Genomic DNA, 16,151 nt, shown 5'->3' with positions numbered 1-16,151 from the left:
AACTCAGTGACCCAAGCCCCATGAACTACAAGAACGAGATGCAAACACCAGCTCCCTTCTGCCTGCTCAGCACTGTGTTCCAGACCCTCCCTTCCCTTCCTTCTTTCTTTCTTTATTTCTTTCTCTCTCTTTCTCTCTCTTTCTTTCTTTCTTTCTTTCTTTTTTTTTTTGGTCTTTTTGAGACAGGGTCTCGCTGTAGCCCCAGCTGTCCTGGAACTCACTGTGTACACTGTGTAGATCAGGCTGGCCTTGAACTCACAAAGATCCCCCTGCCTCTACCTCCCGAGTGCTGAAAAGTCGTGCGCCACCACGCCCGGCCCATGTTTCTCTTTTAAGTGGACTTTTTATATTGAAGGGAGTGGGGAAGAAACATAAGGGAAATATAAAAGCTTTTTGGCAAAGTTCTGCTTTACTTTTTTCTCCTTTCATCTCAATACTTGTAATTTTAATTTCAGGTAATCAATCACAGCTGAGATCAATGGCAGATTCTAGATCCTATTGTGACTGTTGCTCATTAGCTGAGATAGAAAAGCACTCATGAACTTTATCGAGAAACATGATTAAATTTCTGCAGCGAGAGCTCAAATTGTCCTTATAAAATCCGAACCAGGTGTAGCCTACCCCTCAAAGCCTGTGTCAATAGACTGAAGGTCGAAAAGAGGATTCTTATTTTTTTTTTTTTAACGTGGAAAAGTTCTGAAATAATTCCATTGTAGTAAAGCTACTGAAGACGGAGAATCGGATCCTAAAGAAGAATCAAAGAGAGAACTAAAGAAGACTGACTGCTTTATTAAATGGAAGCCCAATGTGTTGATCTCATTTGCTCCTGATCTCCATCCAGCAGCACATGTCCCCCCATCCCCCCAGCAAGGCTTCTCACACTCTGGAAGGAGAACATGTGTAGGAAGATATTTAACCCATCCATCCTTTGCTGTCTTCCTGCCAGTGCTGTTCCCTAGCTGTGGTATGTGTATAGGAATCTGGCTCCACTGCCGCACCCTACAGTCTGCCAGATTTAATATCAGGGCTTGCACTCTCCTCTTGACTGCACTGCCTTCTTGGCATTGTGACTCAGCAGGGCATCTTTATAAATATGTGTTAAGCAAAACTCTTTCTCAATACAGCAAAATACAAGCAGGAAAACATTTGGTTATAAAATCTGGATCATGAGCCCTGCATTCCACCTGAACATTAAAGGGAGGAATATTATGAAAAAGGTTCAGTCAGCTAGAAGAACAAGACAGCTTCTGCTGCACATGCTGAGGGGACTCTCTGTTGCCAAAGGTGAAAACAGCCATATGTTGTTTCTAACGCAAGGCAGTGCTGCCCAAGAATTGGAAATTTTGATGCATGTGTGTTGTGAAAGGCTCCATATTAGAGCAGCAAGAGGAAATGCTGGGAACCTAAGGAACTCTGGAGACAGATTCCATCTCTGAATGCATATGTCATTTACATCAACCTGAAACATGGAAGAGAAAATGGATGCTCTCCTATAAATAGCACTCTCTTTCTTCTTTCTCTCCTATTTAGTTAAAATTAAATTCGTACAAAGGGCATAGCAGGACTTGGAGGATTAAATGAAGGGATGAGAAAATGAAGCAAACAGACTTTAATCAAGATATGGTGGTGGGGTATGTTGGAGAATGAATTCCAATAAAGCAGTTAAGACTTAATGTTAGACAGTAGGGGAAATATGTCAGATATTTAGAATCTAAATGAAATGAAAATGTGTGTAGCTATTCACATCTCCACAATCCTGTTTCAACCTTTGCAGCTTATAAAGCTTTTTCACATTTGAACAAGTTGGCCTCCTGTTGGCTGGTTGGAAAAATATTGTCATTTTATGAATGAATACCTGAGGACCATTGGATGTAACACAATTTTACCATTTCACCCAGGTGTATGCAGATGAGCTGTGATGCAAACGCAGGTCTTCTAAGTCCAACATTTTCTATACCAGATCTCACTAGCTCAGTCAGGCAGGATAAGTCTGTACAGACAAGATGCTTGTGCTATTTTGCTGACTGTTTCAAGGGCTTAGCAAGAATAACAGTAGAAGACCAAGGCCATCCCAGGCTGTGTAGTGGCACTGAAGTGCTCTCAATGTATAAAGCAAGATCAAGTGAATTAACTCTGCCATGAAAATTATTTTGAAGAAAATGTCAGTAAGAAGTTTATTTCACAAATAACCTGTGGTGGATAAAAGACTTAAAATCATTTTAATATGACATGAAATAGATTATGAGCAATGCTGCATTTATAAACAGCAGTCAAACTTCACTTCTGACTAGTAACTCTCCCTCAGCAAAATTCAGTTTATGATAAGTATCAGGCACTAGGAAATTGGTGTGCAGGGAGGACCAGAAAATCCAGTTCTCCTTGGTTTTGGTCTGTTTTCACCGTTGGTATACATTCAGCATTCTGGAAATTCTTTTTAGCATTGAAGTTGAAACTAGGATTGACTTACATGTTTATTGAAATATCCTTCTGTGCTCTGTGGAATGCCATTTTGCATGAACGTGGTTATACACAATGATGAAATATTTGTTCTTTATGCTTATGTATGTGTATTCATGTGTGTGTGTGTGCATATATATGCATGCATTTTGTGTACATGTGTGTAGAGGACAGAAAACAACCTCAGGAGTTCCTTGGGTTCCTAAGGTGCTGTCAACCCTCTAAAATTATTTAGCGTCTCTGAATAGTCTGGAACTTATCAAATAGGCTGCTCTGGCAGCCTGGTGAGTCCTATAGATGTTCCTATCTCTCCCTCCCCAGTGCTGGGATCAGAAATATGTGCACTGTGCCTGGCTTTGTTTTATGTGGCTTCTGGGGATTGAACTTAGGTCCTCATGATTGCAAGGCAAGCACTTTCTTTGCTGAGTTATCTTCACAGCTCGGAGTATATATTTAAACAAAGAGAATCACCTAAGTGGCCAAGTTGTAACATTCTTCCTGATAACTTTTAAAATGTTGCATGTAAATTTAAAATCTCAGTGTTACGTTAAAATATTTTGGGTAGATATAAATTTTGTTGTCTATGTATCCTTAATCTCTCAAATAACTTGAAACAGTCTTTTTCCAATGCGGTTTCATTTTCGTAATATCCCACTTAGAACTCAGACCAACTGTATTATGCTTTTAACACTCCATTAAAATTCTTCTTGTCAAAGACCTCTAATGAGCTCCATTTGGTCAAACACCAAGGTCAGTTTTCATCCTCATCTTATTGGACTCTCAGAAGCTTTAGAAAGTTAATCACTTCCTCATTAAAGCTCAAATCATCTCTCAGCATTTTCTTTCTCCTTTCCTCTCTGTTCATTTACGGCAGCTCATTTTGAAATTTCTTTTGCTGGTTATTTCTAATATCTTCTTTTCTAAATGTTGAGTTCCTGTACTCTAGCCTTTTCCACGTGTTCTCCTGGATGACATGACTTACCCCCTGGTTTTAAATATCATCTTTTAAGATGCAAACATCCTTTTTTGACATGGTCTTTCCCAGCACAGACAATGTTGGGTATCTAGTTAAGTGATCCAAAGGCTTAGAATCCCCTCCCTTTTCACATATTATTAACCCTGCATATTAAATCCACAGCATTGGTTGCCTACTGTATCTCTGAAAGGTGTCTCTATGTGTTCACTCTTTCCTATCTATTCTTTCTCCTCTGTAGTCTCTCCCCAGGGAGAGGGTTCTATGCTTATCTCAGTCAGCTGCAGATCACTCATATCCAGCAGAGATATGACACAACAGTTTACAGTCACAAAAATGATTGGCGAATGATCAAAGGAGCATGCTATGTCAACCAAAAATATTCAAAAGAATGTGACTTTTGTTTCTATTATTATTTCTTTCAGGAATACATGGGAGAATTTAGATAGCAAGTGGCCTAAATATACAAATGGAACCATTCCAAGTACATTGATTGACAGCTGAGGGAATCAAAACAATGTATAGTAAGGCATGCTTTTCTCTAATAGAAGGGAGAAATTCTTTAGGATTATTTAAGAGTGAGAATATGTACGAAGCTCTCAGGCTACCCAGAAGGTTACTTAGAAGGCTACTTAGTGCATGTGTGTGTCCCCATCCAACTCTTGTAAGATGGGCAATTTCTCAGAGGAAATAATTCACTGTTTGTGTCACCGCAAATTAAACTGGACAAGAAATGAGAAGATTCTGAACTAATGAATTCCATTGACTAATGAACGACAATATGACTGCCATTAAAATTTTCTATTACAGGGTGAGCAGTGGCCTCACTCACAGGAAGAAAGCTCTGATAGCAAATCCATTCAAAATAGCTCTGCAGTGCAGTCTGAGAATAATTACTTTTCTAAGATGACTTTGATTCAAGCTAATTTAGTTTGTATGCCCCCATCAAAGACAAGATCCCCCCAGTCCAGGAGCAAAAACAAAGCAATAAATAAGGGGAAACTTTCACCAGACCACATGAGCAAAAAATATAAAAAAGAAGAGTGGTTTCTGCACATGACCAGTTTTATAGTATTTTCTGTTCATGACAGTGTCTTCTAGTTCCCAAGTGAGGCCATAACATTTTGTCTCATATTTCGAATATCGATTTAGTAGTGTTCAAGCTTCTTCACAAAAAATTCAGTACATAACGGTAATGACAATAATAATAATAATAATAATAATAATAATACAGCCTTGCATCTGAAGTGCTCCTTACAATTTTCAAAAGGTTTTCATGTAATTTGATTCTCATATGGGCCATAAGGGATGCACCCGTGAAGTAACATTATCACTAACATATTTTACCTTTGAAAACCATTATACTGAGAGTTCTATATTCTGTATCCAGTGGAGGAGCCTAGAATGGTGTCATATTTCACCCAATTTAGAAATTGAAGGAGTCTTAGCTGAGAATGTTTGCAGATACTTAGGTAAATTTATATGTGCAAGTAGTCAGAGAAACTAGACTGCAAAACTTTCACTGTGTGATAAAATAATTTTGTACTGTACTAGCCAAACATATCTGTTATGTTGCTGTTTTATTGATAAGAGGTATTAAGGCAAGACTGCACAAAAAAAGCAACAGAAATTCTTCTGCATTGACATCTGAGCAACATATTCTTTAAGAACTCAACTGATACAGGAGCTGAGAAGCCACAAAAGGGATCATGAGGTGACCATGTAATGAGTAGAAGAAGCTAACCAATCACAAAGTGGATAGAAGAAGAGGGATGACAGCAGGACTTAGCTCCAGAGGTGGGGCAGGAAGCAGGAAGCACATGGGAGCTGCAGCACAAGCTGATGCTAAACACAGAAAGAGAAAGTAGAGCCATCCTGGGTCTCTGCTTTCAGTGCTTCCTGCTATCTGAATCCAGGCAGAAATCAAAGGACCCATTCTAAACTTGAGTGATGTAGGGAAAAGTGATGGAGAATTGATCATGACCAGACAGACTTAGGAGATGTAGTTTTTTGTTTGTTTGTTTGTTTGTTTTGTCTTTTTGAGACAGGGTCTCCCTATAGCCTCAGCTGTCCTGGAACTCACTATGTAGTCCAGGCTGGCCTTGAACTCACAGAGGTCCACCTGCCTCTGCCTCCCAAGTGCTGGGACTACAGGTGTGCACCACCATGCCCGGCTAGGAGATGTAGTTTTTATAAGCAGTCGAATAAACATCAGTGCTCCAGTTATCCAGAACAAATGCTGATCAGCTTTTTACAAACAATAATATACATATAAATTTTCAGAAAATAAACCAATAGACCTATAATTTGAAATTTATATTGACCTTTTTTAATATAATATTTTTATTAATCCTTTGAGAATATTGTAGAATGTATTTTGGTCATAATCATCCCACATTCCTCCCACTAACTCTTCCCACATCAACCCCGCCTGTCTGACCACACCTAACTTCACGTTCTCTTTGGAAAAAAAAATAAACTCCTGAGTTCAATTTGTGCTACCTGTAAACTCATGTGTATAATATCAGCCAATAGACCGTGGTTGACTTACCAGGGATCACACCCTTAAAAAAAAAAACTGACTCTCCCCTAGCATCCATCAGCTGTCAATAGTTCCTCAGCTAGGGGTGGGGCTTGTGAATCACTCTCCTTCATGCTAAACTGTTGATTGGCTTGATCTTTCACAGGACTTGTGCAGGCAACCACATTGTAAACTGATGAGTGCAGTGGTCTTGTCATGTTCAGACTGATCTATCTCTTTATAAACAACAATGCACTTACAATTTTCAAAAAAATCAACCAATGGACCTACATACAATATAAACACCTCAAGTCCTTCAGAACCATGATACATCCTTTTTTTCGGTTTTCTTTTTCCTTCTGTATGCACTGTGTTCACATCATGCCCTCAATATATTTTGTTAATTGAAGGTGAATATTTACAGTGTTAAGGACAAAGTCATCTTAACCTTAAGCAAAGCAATTAGAAAACAACTTGGGCTAGAGCACTTATGACAAATTAATATTGCATTTCCCCCAGGATTGTAGAAACTCAAAGTCTAAACTTTGCAGAATTGCTTAACAGGTTCATTCTAGGAAAGACCACAAAGAGTACAACAACATGTAACAGAAAATAAAGACACGAAGCAGTGATGGGCATGGAGAAAAACTGGATACACTTTTGTGCCAAGGAACTCCATGAATGTTTTAAACATTTTCACCCAATAATTGGGGGTTAGTAGAACACACCCCCATGAAGGCTGGAGCATTTTCTGCTGGCGCTGCAGCAGTTGGGAGCCTCCCTCTTTCTTTGTTACTTTTTGCTTACTTGAATAAATGCCACCCACTCACCCACTCAGATCCCCTTGACTTTCTTTTTCTACCTCAGCTTGAGTTTTCTCTTGCTTGTGGCTCTCATGACTACTGAATTCTGATCTATAACAAGCACAGAATGACCTTTCTTCTTCTCTTCTTTTCATCTCCTCCAGAGGACATTTTTGAGTTAATATCACATCTATACATTGTACCCATGAATAGGTCATGGGACAGCTGGCCGTCCTCTGCTGTGCCAGCTTTCTAGGGTAGGTGTTTCTGCAGATTTAATATCCTCTCATTCAGAGGGGCCAAAGACTAGACTCTTTATTGCCCAGGGCTGTCTTCTGCAGATACACCCACTTTTATCTTTGGATTATCTTCCAAGACTCAAGATCCCACCTGACCTAAGCTGATCACAGCTCTCTGTGCAGATGCTCTGGCATCTGTCTGTCATCTGTTGTTCTCTATCACGTTTCTTACAAGTTGGCCTTATAGATACCATCTAGCACAGATGACCACTCTACCTGGCAATGTGACACTCTTCTCAGAAAGAAAACTACATCACTGTTTTAATCACTACATCACTGTTTTAATGGATCATAGTTCCACTTTTGAAAATTTGCTGGTATTGTATGAACATACAGGAAAAAGGTTTTATCTATTTCATGCCTTTACCCTCATAAAACCAAGTGCCTATCATAGGGTGAAAAAGACTTTAAGATTATTATCTCGCTAATGCTCAAACATTTCACTGTCCCTTCCAGACTACACAAAATGAATCAGGACAGAAAAGAGGCAGAAAATCAGGCAGAAAAGAGTTTCGTAGATTAGATTTACCATGCGTTTGCTTCTGTCTCCTTGAACAAATGCATTTACTTTGAAGATTATAACAACTTATCCATTGCACAGAGATGTGGCGAAGATTAATTAATTCATGTTTTAACGGTGATTTGGGAATCTGCTAATGAAAGATTCCATAAAAATGCTAATTTTTATTATTCTAACATCTATATAGTCTCTTTCAGTTGTCTCATAAAATGGTCATCCAGAACAATTATTATTAAGCTCTTTTAAAGAATGAAATGAAGAACTGAATTTTTATTCTGAATTCTGAATTTTCTTCCTTTTCAAGAAGTAAACTCTAAGTCATTGAAATGCAGATCTTTTGTCTGACTCACAGTTATATGTACGATATTTATGCCTAAAAATAAGGACATAGAGATTTGGAAAAATTACAAACTGAACCAAGCAATACCTGGATAATTGTTCTGAATCTATTGTTCAATCCCACATACCCTGCACAATATCAACCCCAGCTGGAATTTTAGGCTGTTAGATGTAAACTATTTTCACAATATCCAAAATATTTTAGTGCTATTTCATTCAAATTGCTTTAGTACCTTTAAAATCATTATGGTATAGGGAAACTCCCATGTGGTCATAATGATTATTTTTCTTATTTTATTATATGTGTGTTCATTCGATTTTGGCAATTTTGTGTGAAAATTTTGCAGCATATGCTTATGTGTTCATTTTCTGCTGCAGCACCAGCAGAAAAGGCCTTCATGGAAATTTTTTCTGCTAACCCTCAATTATTGAATGAAAATATTTGAAAATATATTATAACATGTAGTCGAAATGTTAATTATGTCATATGAAAGTTATTTAGACCACCAGTGGCAATTTTGAATAATGGGATGCTTCGAGTTCCAGCTACTCTAGAGTTGAATTTGTTTTGTCTGTTCCTACCTATACCTTTGATTTGGAGCTTTACATGTGCAGTTATCTGGGAAGAGAGAACCCAAACTGAGGAATTTCTTAGATCAGATTGGCCTGTGACCACATCTGTGAGTCATTTCTTTTTAACTGGCAGTAGACACCCGACTGGCTTTGAACTCATAGAGATCTGCCTACCTCTGTCTCCCTCCCAAATGAGTGCTGGTTAAAACTGTGTGATACCATGCCCAGCTTGTATTTTTTAAATTGCTAATTGATGTAGGAGGGGCCAGTTCACTGTGGGTAGATAAAGTCCTAGGTAAGTAGGTCTGGGCTGTATAAGAAGGCTAGCTGAGCAACCTAGAAGGAACAAGGCAGTAAGCAGCATTCCTCCATGGTCTCCTGTCTTGCCTTCCTTTGATGATAGATACAATCTGTAAGCTAAAATAAACTTTTCCCTCTCTGTGTTGCTTTTAATCATGGTCCCTTATCACAACAACAGAAAGCAAACTAAAGCCCATGGCTTTGTGCAGAAACATTATTTTGCTTGAGGTTGATTCCAAACTTATGACTTTTTCCTAGAGTATATTTGTATTCTGGTTTTGGTCTGGTTGAGAAAACTAGAATTACCCACCTTCTCATGATCCATCTTAATTTTGATAGTGTGGAAACATAGCTTTGGGGAAGTGAGAGGAGCCACTGCCTTTAGGCACTTTTGCACATTAGAACATGTGTTATTGAAATAATTCTGATGGAAAGTCCAGACAAACTATTATAGTGATTTTTCTCCAAACAGTGGCTTATGCAAAATCCAAAAACCTACTATGCTAAAACAATTGTCTGTGTGTGTATGTGTGTGTGTGTGTGTGAATGCATGTGGTCGTGTACCACAGGATGATGATGGAGATTGGAGGACGCCCTGAGGTGTCATCCCTCGCTTTCCTCCTCATTTAAGGTAGGGTCTCTTGTTTTTCTATGGCTGCATTTGCAGTGTTAGCTGGCCTGAGAGCTTGTGTAATTTTAATGTAATATGAATGATGGTGGCAGTTGATACTAGTAATCTTCTACTTTATAGGACTAAAAAAACTGAGGGGAATTTACATTTTTATTTTTGATGATCTTATAAGGGACAAAGACTAAAGAAAGGTTGGCTCTCAGTTCTGAGTTTTAATATGCTCAGAATTCATCCTTTGAATAATTAACAATAAAAGACCAATCATTTTAATGGTCATCATTCTGTAAGGGTTAAGAGCAAAACATTTATTCTGAATAATATTGGTATGATGTAATAATTATTATGTTATAGTCAGTGTAATGGTAAAACTCAGAAACATTTCGATTTCATTCTTATTAACAGATGCCCTTACAGGAAAAGATTCAGATCTAGCTTCCAATTTGTAAAACAACCAGATACCACTTTATGCCTCAAAATCTTCTGGTACCCTGGAAACCTCAGGAAATATCTATATTTTCTTTAGGCAAGTCCTGCCAGAGTCTTATTATGATAAAGTTAAGACTGATAGAATCATTTTAAATATATAGGCTTTTTAAAATAACAACTTTAACCAGAAGATTCTAACCTACCTACTAAAAAGACTTTCTGTCCAGAATCTTAGTCCCCAATGCCAGAAATTCTGCAAAAGCTAGTGCATATCTCCTTCTCTAACACCAACATCTTATGAGTCCATCCATCCATACTTCCAATATCAAGAAAATATTTAACTTCCCATCACTCACCTCTAGAGAACTCATTGATATCGTTGATCCAGTTTCACTTCTTGACAGTCCCGCATTATCATCCAACTCAGAGGCCATGAAGTTTTTCACAGCTGTGCGTGGCTCAAAGGGCAAATTCTGCATATGTTCCTGGGGCGTGAGGTGCTGATCTAAGTTCATATTGAACTGGTCCATTACAGGGGGATTCATATTGAACTCAGGATTCACTTTGTAGTGCAATAGCCTTTCATGCGGCAAGGTTTCCATGCCAATATTCATTTTGCTTTCCTCCTTCATTGATGGCTGGGTATTTACAGAACTTCTGGGCATCACAATATAGTCACTTTCCATCATTCTTTCTTGAGGATGGACTATGTCCATATCAGCCCCTCTTAAATTGTCATCCGTACATAAGTACACAGTTCTTCTCAACTCAGTGTTCTCTTTCTTCAGACACTGATTGCTCAGCTCATTCATGCTCATGGGCATGTGCAGGCCTGTGGGCTGCTGGATGATGACTTTGGAAATGACATTTCCAGGCAATGTTGAATAGCTCAGCCCTTCAGGGTTTGTGCCCTTTTCTTCTTCATCATCATTCAGAGAGATCCTGGAGAGTGTTCCTGTTATTGTTGCTGCTCGGCAAGGACCAATATCCTTATGAAGAACTGTGAATTAGAGCACAATAGTTAATAAAAGAAAGTGAGTGTTTATTTTATTGCTATATGTTGCTATTTGTTTCCAAAAAATCACTGTGAATAAAAGAAAATAATCATGTGCCTGTTTGATCATGGTCCAGATTACTGAATCTTTACTGATTCTGCCATGCTGTCATAGATCACAAGTAACCCACAGGTAAAGTGTATCTGAAAGCTGATTAATTTGCTTTCAGAAATCTCCATGTCCTGGCCTAAAAACTGTTCTAAATAAAGTTTCAGGGTAAAGGTAGTTTATCAGAGAACTCTTCTCCATCAATGTGCTGCAAAACATTTTTTACAAAATTATAGATTTTATTCATGCCAATTTGATATTTTCTTATAGGTCATTCTTTTGAAGTGTTATAGAAGTTCTATCCATTAAAAGTGGTTCTTGAAAGAGGCAATCAACCCAAACTTCATAAAACTGGTCTAAAAGTCCCTCAAAACTTACCCATATTGAAAACTAATAAGTATACACTGAAGTCCATATGGTCATTTTAATGCGATATTCAGAAGCATTTATCACATTGAATTATACATGGGAAAAAGAAAAGTTTTCAAAAGATCAACCCACTGGCTCATAAACCCTTTAGAGAGTGTCAAAAAAGCCAGAGTATAAGCAGGGAAAAAATAAAAAAGCCTCTGAAAACTCCATTCCAGTTTAATCTTGGAAACGTTTCTTAGAAAACAGTATATGCTCCTTTGTAGAATGAAAGGAAACAAACAAAACTAAAGAAAAAACAAACCCAAAACAAGAAAGTTAATAAAAGACTTAAGAATTCTTTATCAAACTATATATTTTCTTCTTCTCTTTATTCTCTGTCAAAATTAAAGACCTGGGTTATGGATAAGACAGTCAGAATAGTTTGAAGCATGTGCTTCTATAAACAAATGGTCACATTGGGGGTATGAAAATATAAAATTATGAAGAAATGTTCTTGGCATTGAAAGGACAGCGATAAGCTGTGTGAGGGCTGGGGGAAGTTGCTCTCCAGTGACCACCCTGTCCACAAAACAAAGGAATTGTGGTCTGGAATTTAACTAGGGCTAGACAACTATAGACTATTTAGCGTATAAAGGCATAGAAACTCTGTTATATGGAATTTTGTCTATCATCATCCAATTTTGTGCAGACTCATAATTGTTATTAATTAGCACACACACTGAAAAATAGATTATGAAAATCTTTTCTATGACAAAAAAAGCCTTTAAAGATATTTCAAAACTTGCACCACCCCTACAAGGCCTGTATCTGTAGAGATGCTCTTTTTAGCCTTTGTGTTAGTGTCTCTTTACTTCACATACCATAAAATCATGTTAAATCCTCATCCATATATTTTTTTCATGATTTTACTATGTGGTTGTGAATTTTACATTTTATATCTAAAAAATACAGAATGGTTAAGTTTTAAGAAGTTATTTCTAAACTTAGCATGGTTGTAGTGATGTAAATGTAGCACTTGGGAGGTTGTGGCCATCTTGGCTACATAATGAGACTTGATAAAAACTACAACCAGAAGAAAACAAATCTCTTAAGGTAATAATAGGTCATTAATACATTGTGCTTTCCAAAAGTAATTATAAATGAAAATATTCAGGGGCAAGACATATTAATGGGTTTAATGATACTCTAAAATGTTTAAAGCATTTCCAAATGCAAAGAAAAATATTTTTGCTAACTTTATTCAAAAATTACTTCAAAATTTACAGCACTAAAATTTAAAGGCAAGTTGTGGGAACCTATCACTTTGAATTATAGTTGTACAGATAGTAACATGTTGTAACCTAGGAAGGAAACCTTGGAGTGAGTATTGATTGTATAATCTGGATATAAGATACATTTGGTTTTTCATACTGAAATAATTGGGGCAATGGAATTATTCTTACAAAATAATGTCTACAGTGTATGAGAAGTGTGCTTGCTTCTTAGATAGTCATAAATGCACTTGAGCTTTGAAAATGCAGCACTTAACATGGAAGCATAATGGTGAAGTGGGACCTTTGAGAAAATTAATCAACTCGTGGAAGGCAAAACAGGTATAAAAATTAAACAAAACAAAGAGCAGCTGAATATTTAACAGAATCATATATACACTCCAGCATTTGCAGAAGTTTAAGCAAAAATTAGAGCACGATGCTGAGTCCATAAACAGAGACTTTAAAGTTTAATACATTTCAACACAGATATCTTTTGAAAAATCCAGAAAAAAAAATCTCCTGATGAGCTCAGTTAAAAAAGCATTGAGCAAAAATAAAACTATTATAGTATTTTTTATTAATAATATAGTAGTTTCTGTTTAGAATGCTTAATACCAGAATTCAATATGGCCTGGGCAATAGGAGTAATTTAATGAAAGAGAACATTACATACTGAAGGGATGGGGCCACAGCTCCAGGAAGATGGTCTGACACACTGGGCCGCAGATGTGGTATGGATTAGAGTTTCGTGAATGTTTTATAAAATGCCTGCTTACTATACTCTAGCCTCCCAGTTTCTAACCCACAAGGTCTAGGATAGGGATTTAAAGTTGCATTTAGAGTAAGTGGCAGGTGATGCTAACATTTTTTTTGTTTGGGTACCATACTTTGACAAGCACTGATTTGATGTGAGTAACTGTTAAGGAAAACAAAACTATATGCTCCCATTCTTTCCTCTGTCACAAATGCTAAAGAGAGGCAGGAAACTAAAGTTTGGATGGAGGATGAGAAATTAAACAGATACCTAATCATTAAAATAACTTCAATCTTCCTGATCCAGAAAAATTGTATCCTCTAAATGTAAAACCTAAAACTTTGACAATGATTTAGGAAATTATAGAAGATGTATAAGTAAAGGGAAAATATTTTTTCAGTTATCCATTGAGCTGGTACATTCAAGAAACTGGTAGATTCAAACACTAGTGAAATTATGTCTTGGCAATATTTTTGTTGAATTCTTTTTCCAACAGGAAAAGATAGTTCCAAGTACTCTACACAGGCCCACTAAGGGCTGACAAATCATAACTGCTGCTTTGTGGCTCTGCTATGACTGTACTCCACATAGAATGTTTTAGATGAATTCAAGAAGATATGAGATTAGTCTCTTATTTCCTTGTAATTATAACAAGAAATAGGACCAGAAATTCTGCACATATTTTAATGATTGAGTTGAATCTGAAAACAGTGTATAAAGGGATCTGGCAGGTAGGGAGTGCCTTTCTGAGCATAGCAGATTTCTGTATTAACTGTCATGACATTTAACTCTTTTATTGACAGTTAAATGAAGACTTAAAAGGTACTTTTATATTTCCAATGGCAAAGCAATCTCAGACGGATGCTATGCTGAAGGAGGTAAAATGACAGTAATGGAGATAAAAGCAAAGGCCATGGGTTTATTCCTTTGTTTTGTTTTTAGAGAAAAGATACTCAAAGCAGAACTTTTAAATAAGTTAGAAGGAGAATCCTTGACAGCTCCTACAAAACACCTTAAGGGTTTTAGATGACAAGTTGACACATACTGAAATATAAGTCAAATATAAATGTAGAAAACATTAAGTAACTAGCCAACTCTGATGAATGATGGAATGCACATACACACACATGCACACGCACACACATACGCACATACACACACGCACTTGCACACAAATTTATTGACAAATTGGAGGCTATTTTTGGTACCATGCCATTAGAAGGAATTCTAACATATGGCTGTTAAATTCAGAGGAATGAAAAGACTTAGATTGAACTAAATGAGAGTTGTTTTCAAATATTTGGATACTTAGATGAGGAACATCACTTTTATTATGGAAGAAGACAGCATCAAGACTAACAAATAAAATGCTGTAGTTGGAAGGACCATTTTTCAACAACTGAAATGACTCAAATATGAAACATGCAGTTCCTTTAAAATTCTCAAGCCATCTCCTCTGGTGAAAAATTAGTCAATGACTAGACGATTACCAAGAAGTCACTGGGGTCTAAACACTGTAAACTGGGATGTTTTCCTTGCACTTTCTAAAAATAAAACAGCCACCAATAAAACAGACAGAAAGACACACTCACACTCAATGGTATTTCAGCAGTCCAGTGGTTCATAGTCTATGCATGATGAATCAGACAGAGAGGCTAAACAAGTGCTCTTAGACCTAACAACCATCAGTTCCATAGGACAGAAGTTTCATGTGTTAGTCTAATGCTTTCTGATGCCGTAATGCTCTTAATGAGCCATTCCTAATGTGGTTATCATTTCTCATTCCTTCTCTCTCCTCTCCATACACATCCCTGATATTCTACTGTTTATCTTTGGAAGAGCCACCTATTCATTCACGTGAATGCGTGATGGAGAAAACACAGTCATTTCTTCAAAATAAAGACCCATATAAATGATTTCACATTCCTAAAGATGATATTTTCGAGATCAAGATATGCTTACCTGATCGACAAGCAATGTCTACATCCTTTTCAAAGTCTGTCTGTAACAAGAAATAAGGCATAGAATCATCGTTTAATGAAATCTCAAATGATTTTTAATATTCAAGTTCTACGAAATTTAGATTTCTGACTAGCCAGTGCCAGTCTGTTGTTTTATGCAAAGCATGTTTTTCAAAGAGCATAAGGGACTGGAGAGATGGCTCAGCAGTTCAGAACATTGGTTGTTCTTGCAGAAGACCCGGGTTCGAATCCCAGCACCCACATGGCAGCTAACAAATGTCTGTAACTCTAGTCCCAGGGGATCTGACAGCCTCTTCTGACTTCAGGAGACATTGCATGACACGGGTACACTTACCTACATGCAGGCAATACACATATACATGAAATAAATAAATTTTTAAAAAAAATGGTGCATAAAACCATTTTTGGAAATATGCATAATTTTTATAAGGTAACACTTTACTACATATAAAATAATAGAATTTTAGCTAGGGACTGTTGGCTGAAGTTGCCATTCCAGCCGTTCAGGAGGATGAAGCACAAGAATTACAAATTCACAGACTACCTGTACTACAGAATGACGTCAAGGTCAGTGAAACCATGATCAATATAAAAAGTCCAAAAAAGGGGAAGGGGTTGGGGATGTAGTTCAGTTGCCAGGCAGCTAGCTTAGCATGCATGAGGCCCTGGGTTATATCCCCAGCACCACATAAAATGGATATGGTGGTACAGATCTGTAATCTAGTACTTGGGGATATGGAGGAAGGAGTCATCACTGTAGGTTATGAAATGATACGCCAATAACAGAAAAATTTGTAAGGAGTTTTGTGTTTGTCAGATCATCACTGTTTTTCTGCTAAGCAGAA

General features: G+C 37.2%; 1 protein-coding gene across 1 annotated transcript in view; it reads right to left on the bottom strand.

Moving 5' to 3' along the window:
• Adgrb3 (adhesion G protein-coupled receptor B3) overlaps positions 1 to 16,151 on the bottom strand; it is a gene marked incomplete in the record, with an annotated part of 857,756 nt that overhangs the window by 20,264 nt on the left and 821,341 nt on the right. The window contains 2 exon segments of the mRNA XM_008856279.3: positions 10,199 to 10,842; positions 15,287 to 15,326. Coding sequence (XP_008854501.1) covers positions 10,199 to 10,842; positions 15,287 to 15,326 — 684 coding nt within the window.

Source organism: Nannospalax galili, unplaced genomic scaffold (assembly GCF_000622305.1).
Source record: "Nannospalax galili isolate Female #2095 unplaced genomic scaffold, S.galili_v1.0 scaffold206, whole genome shotgun sequence".
Taxonomy (NCBI): domain Eukaryota; kingdom Metazoa; phylum Chordata; class Mammalia; order Rodentia; family Spalacidae; genus Nannospalax; species Nannospalax galili.
This window is presented reverse-complemented; position numbering and strand designations above follow the sequence as displayed.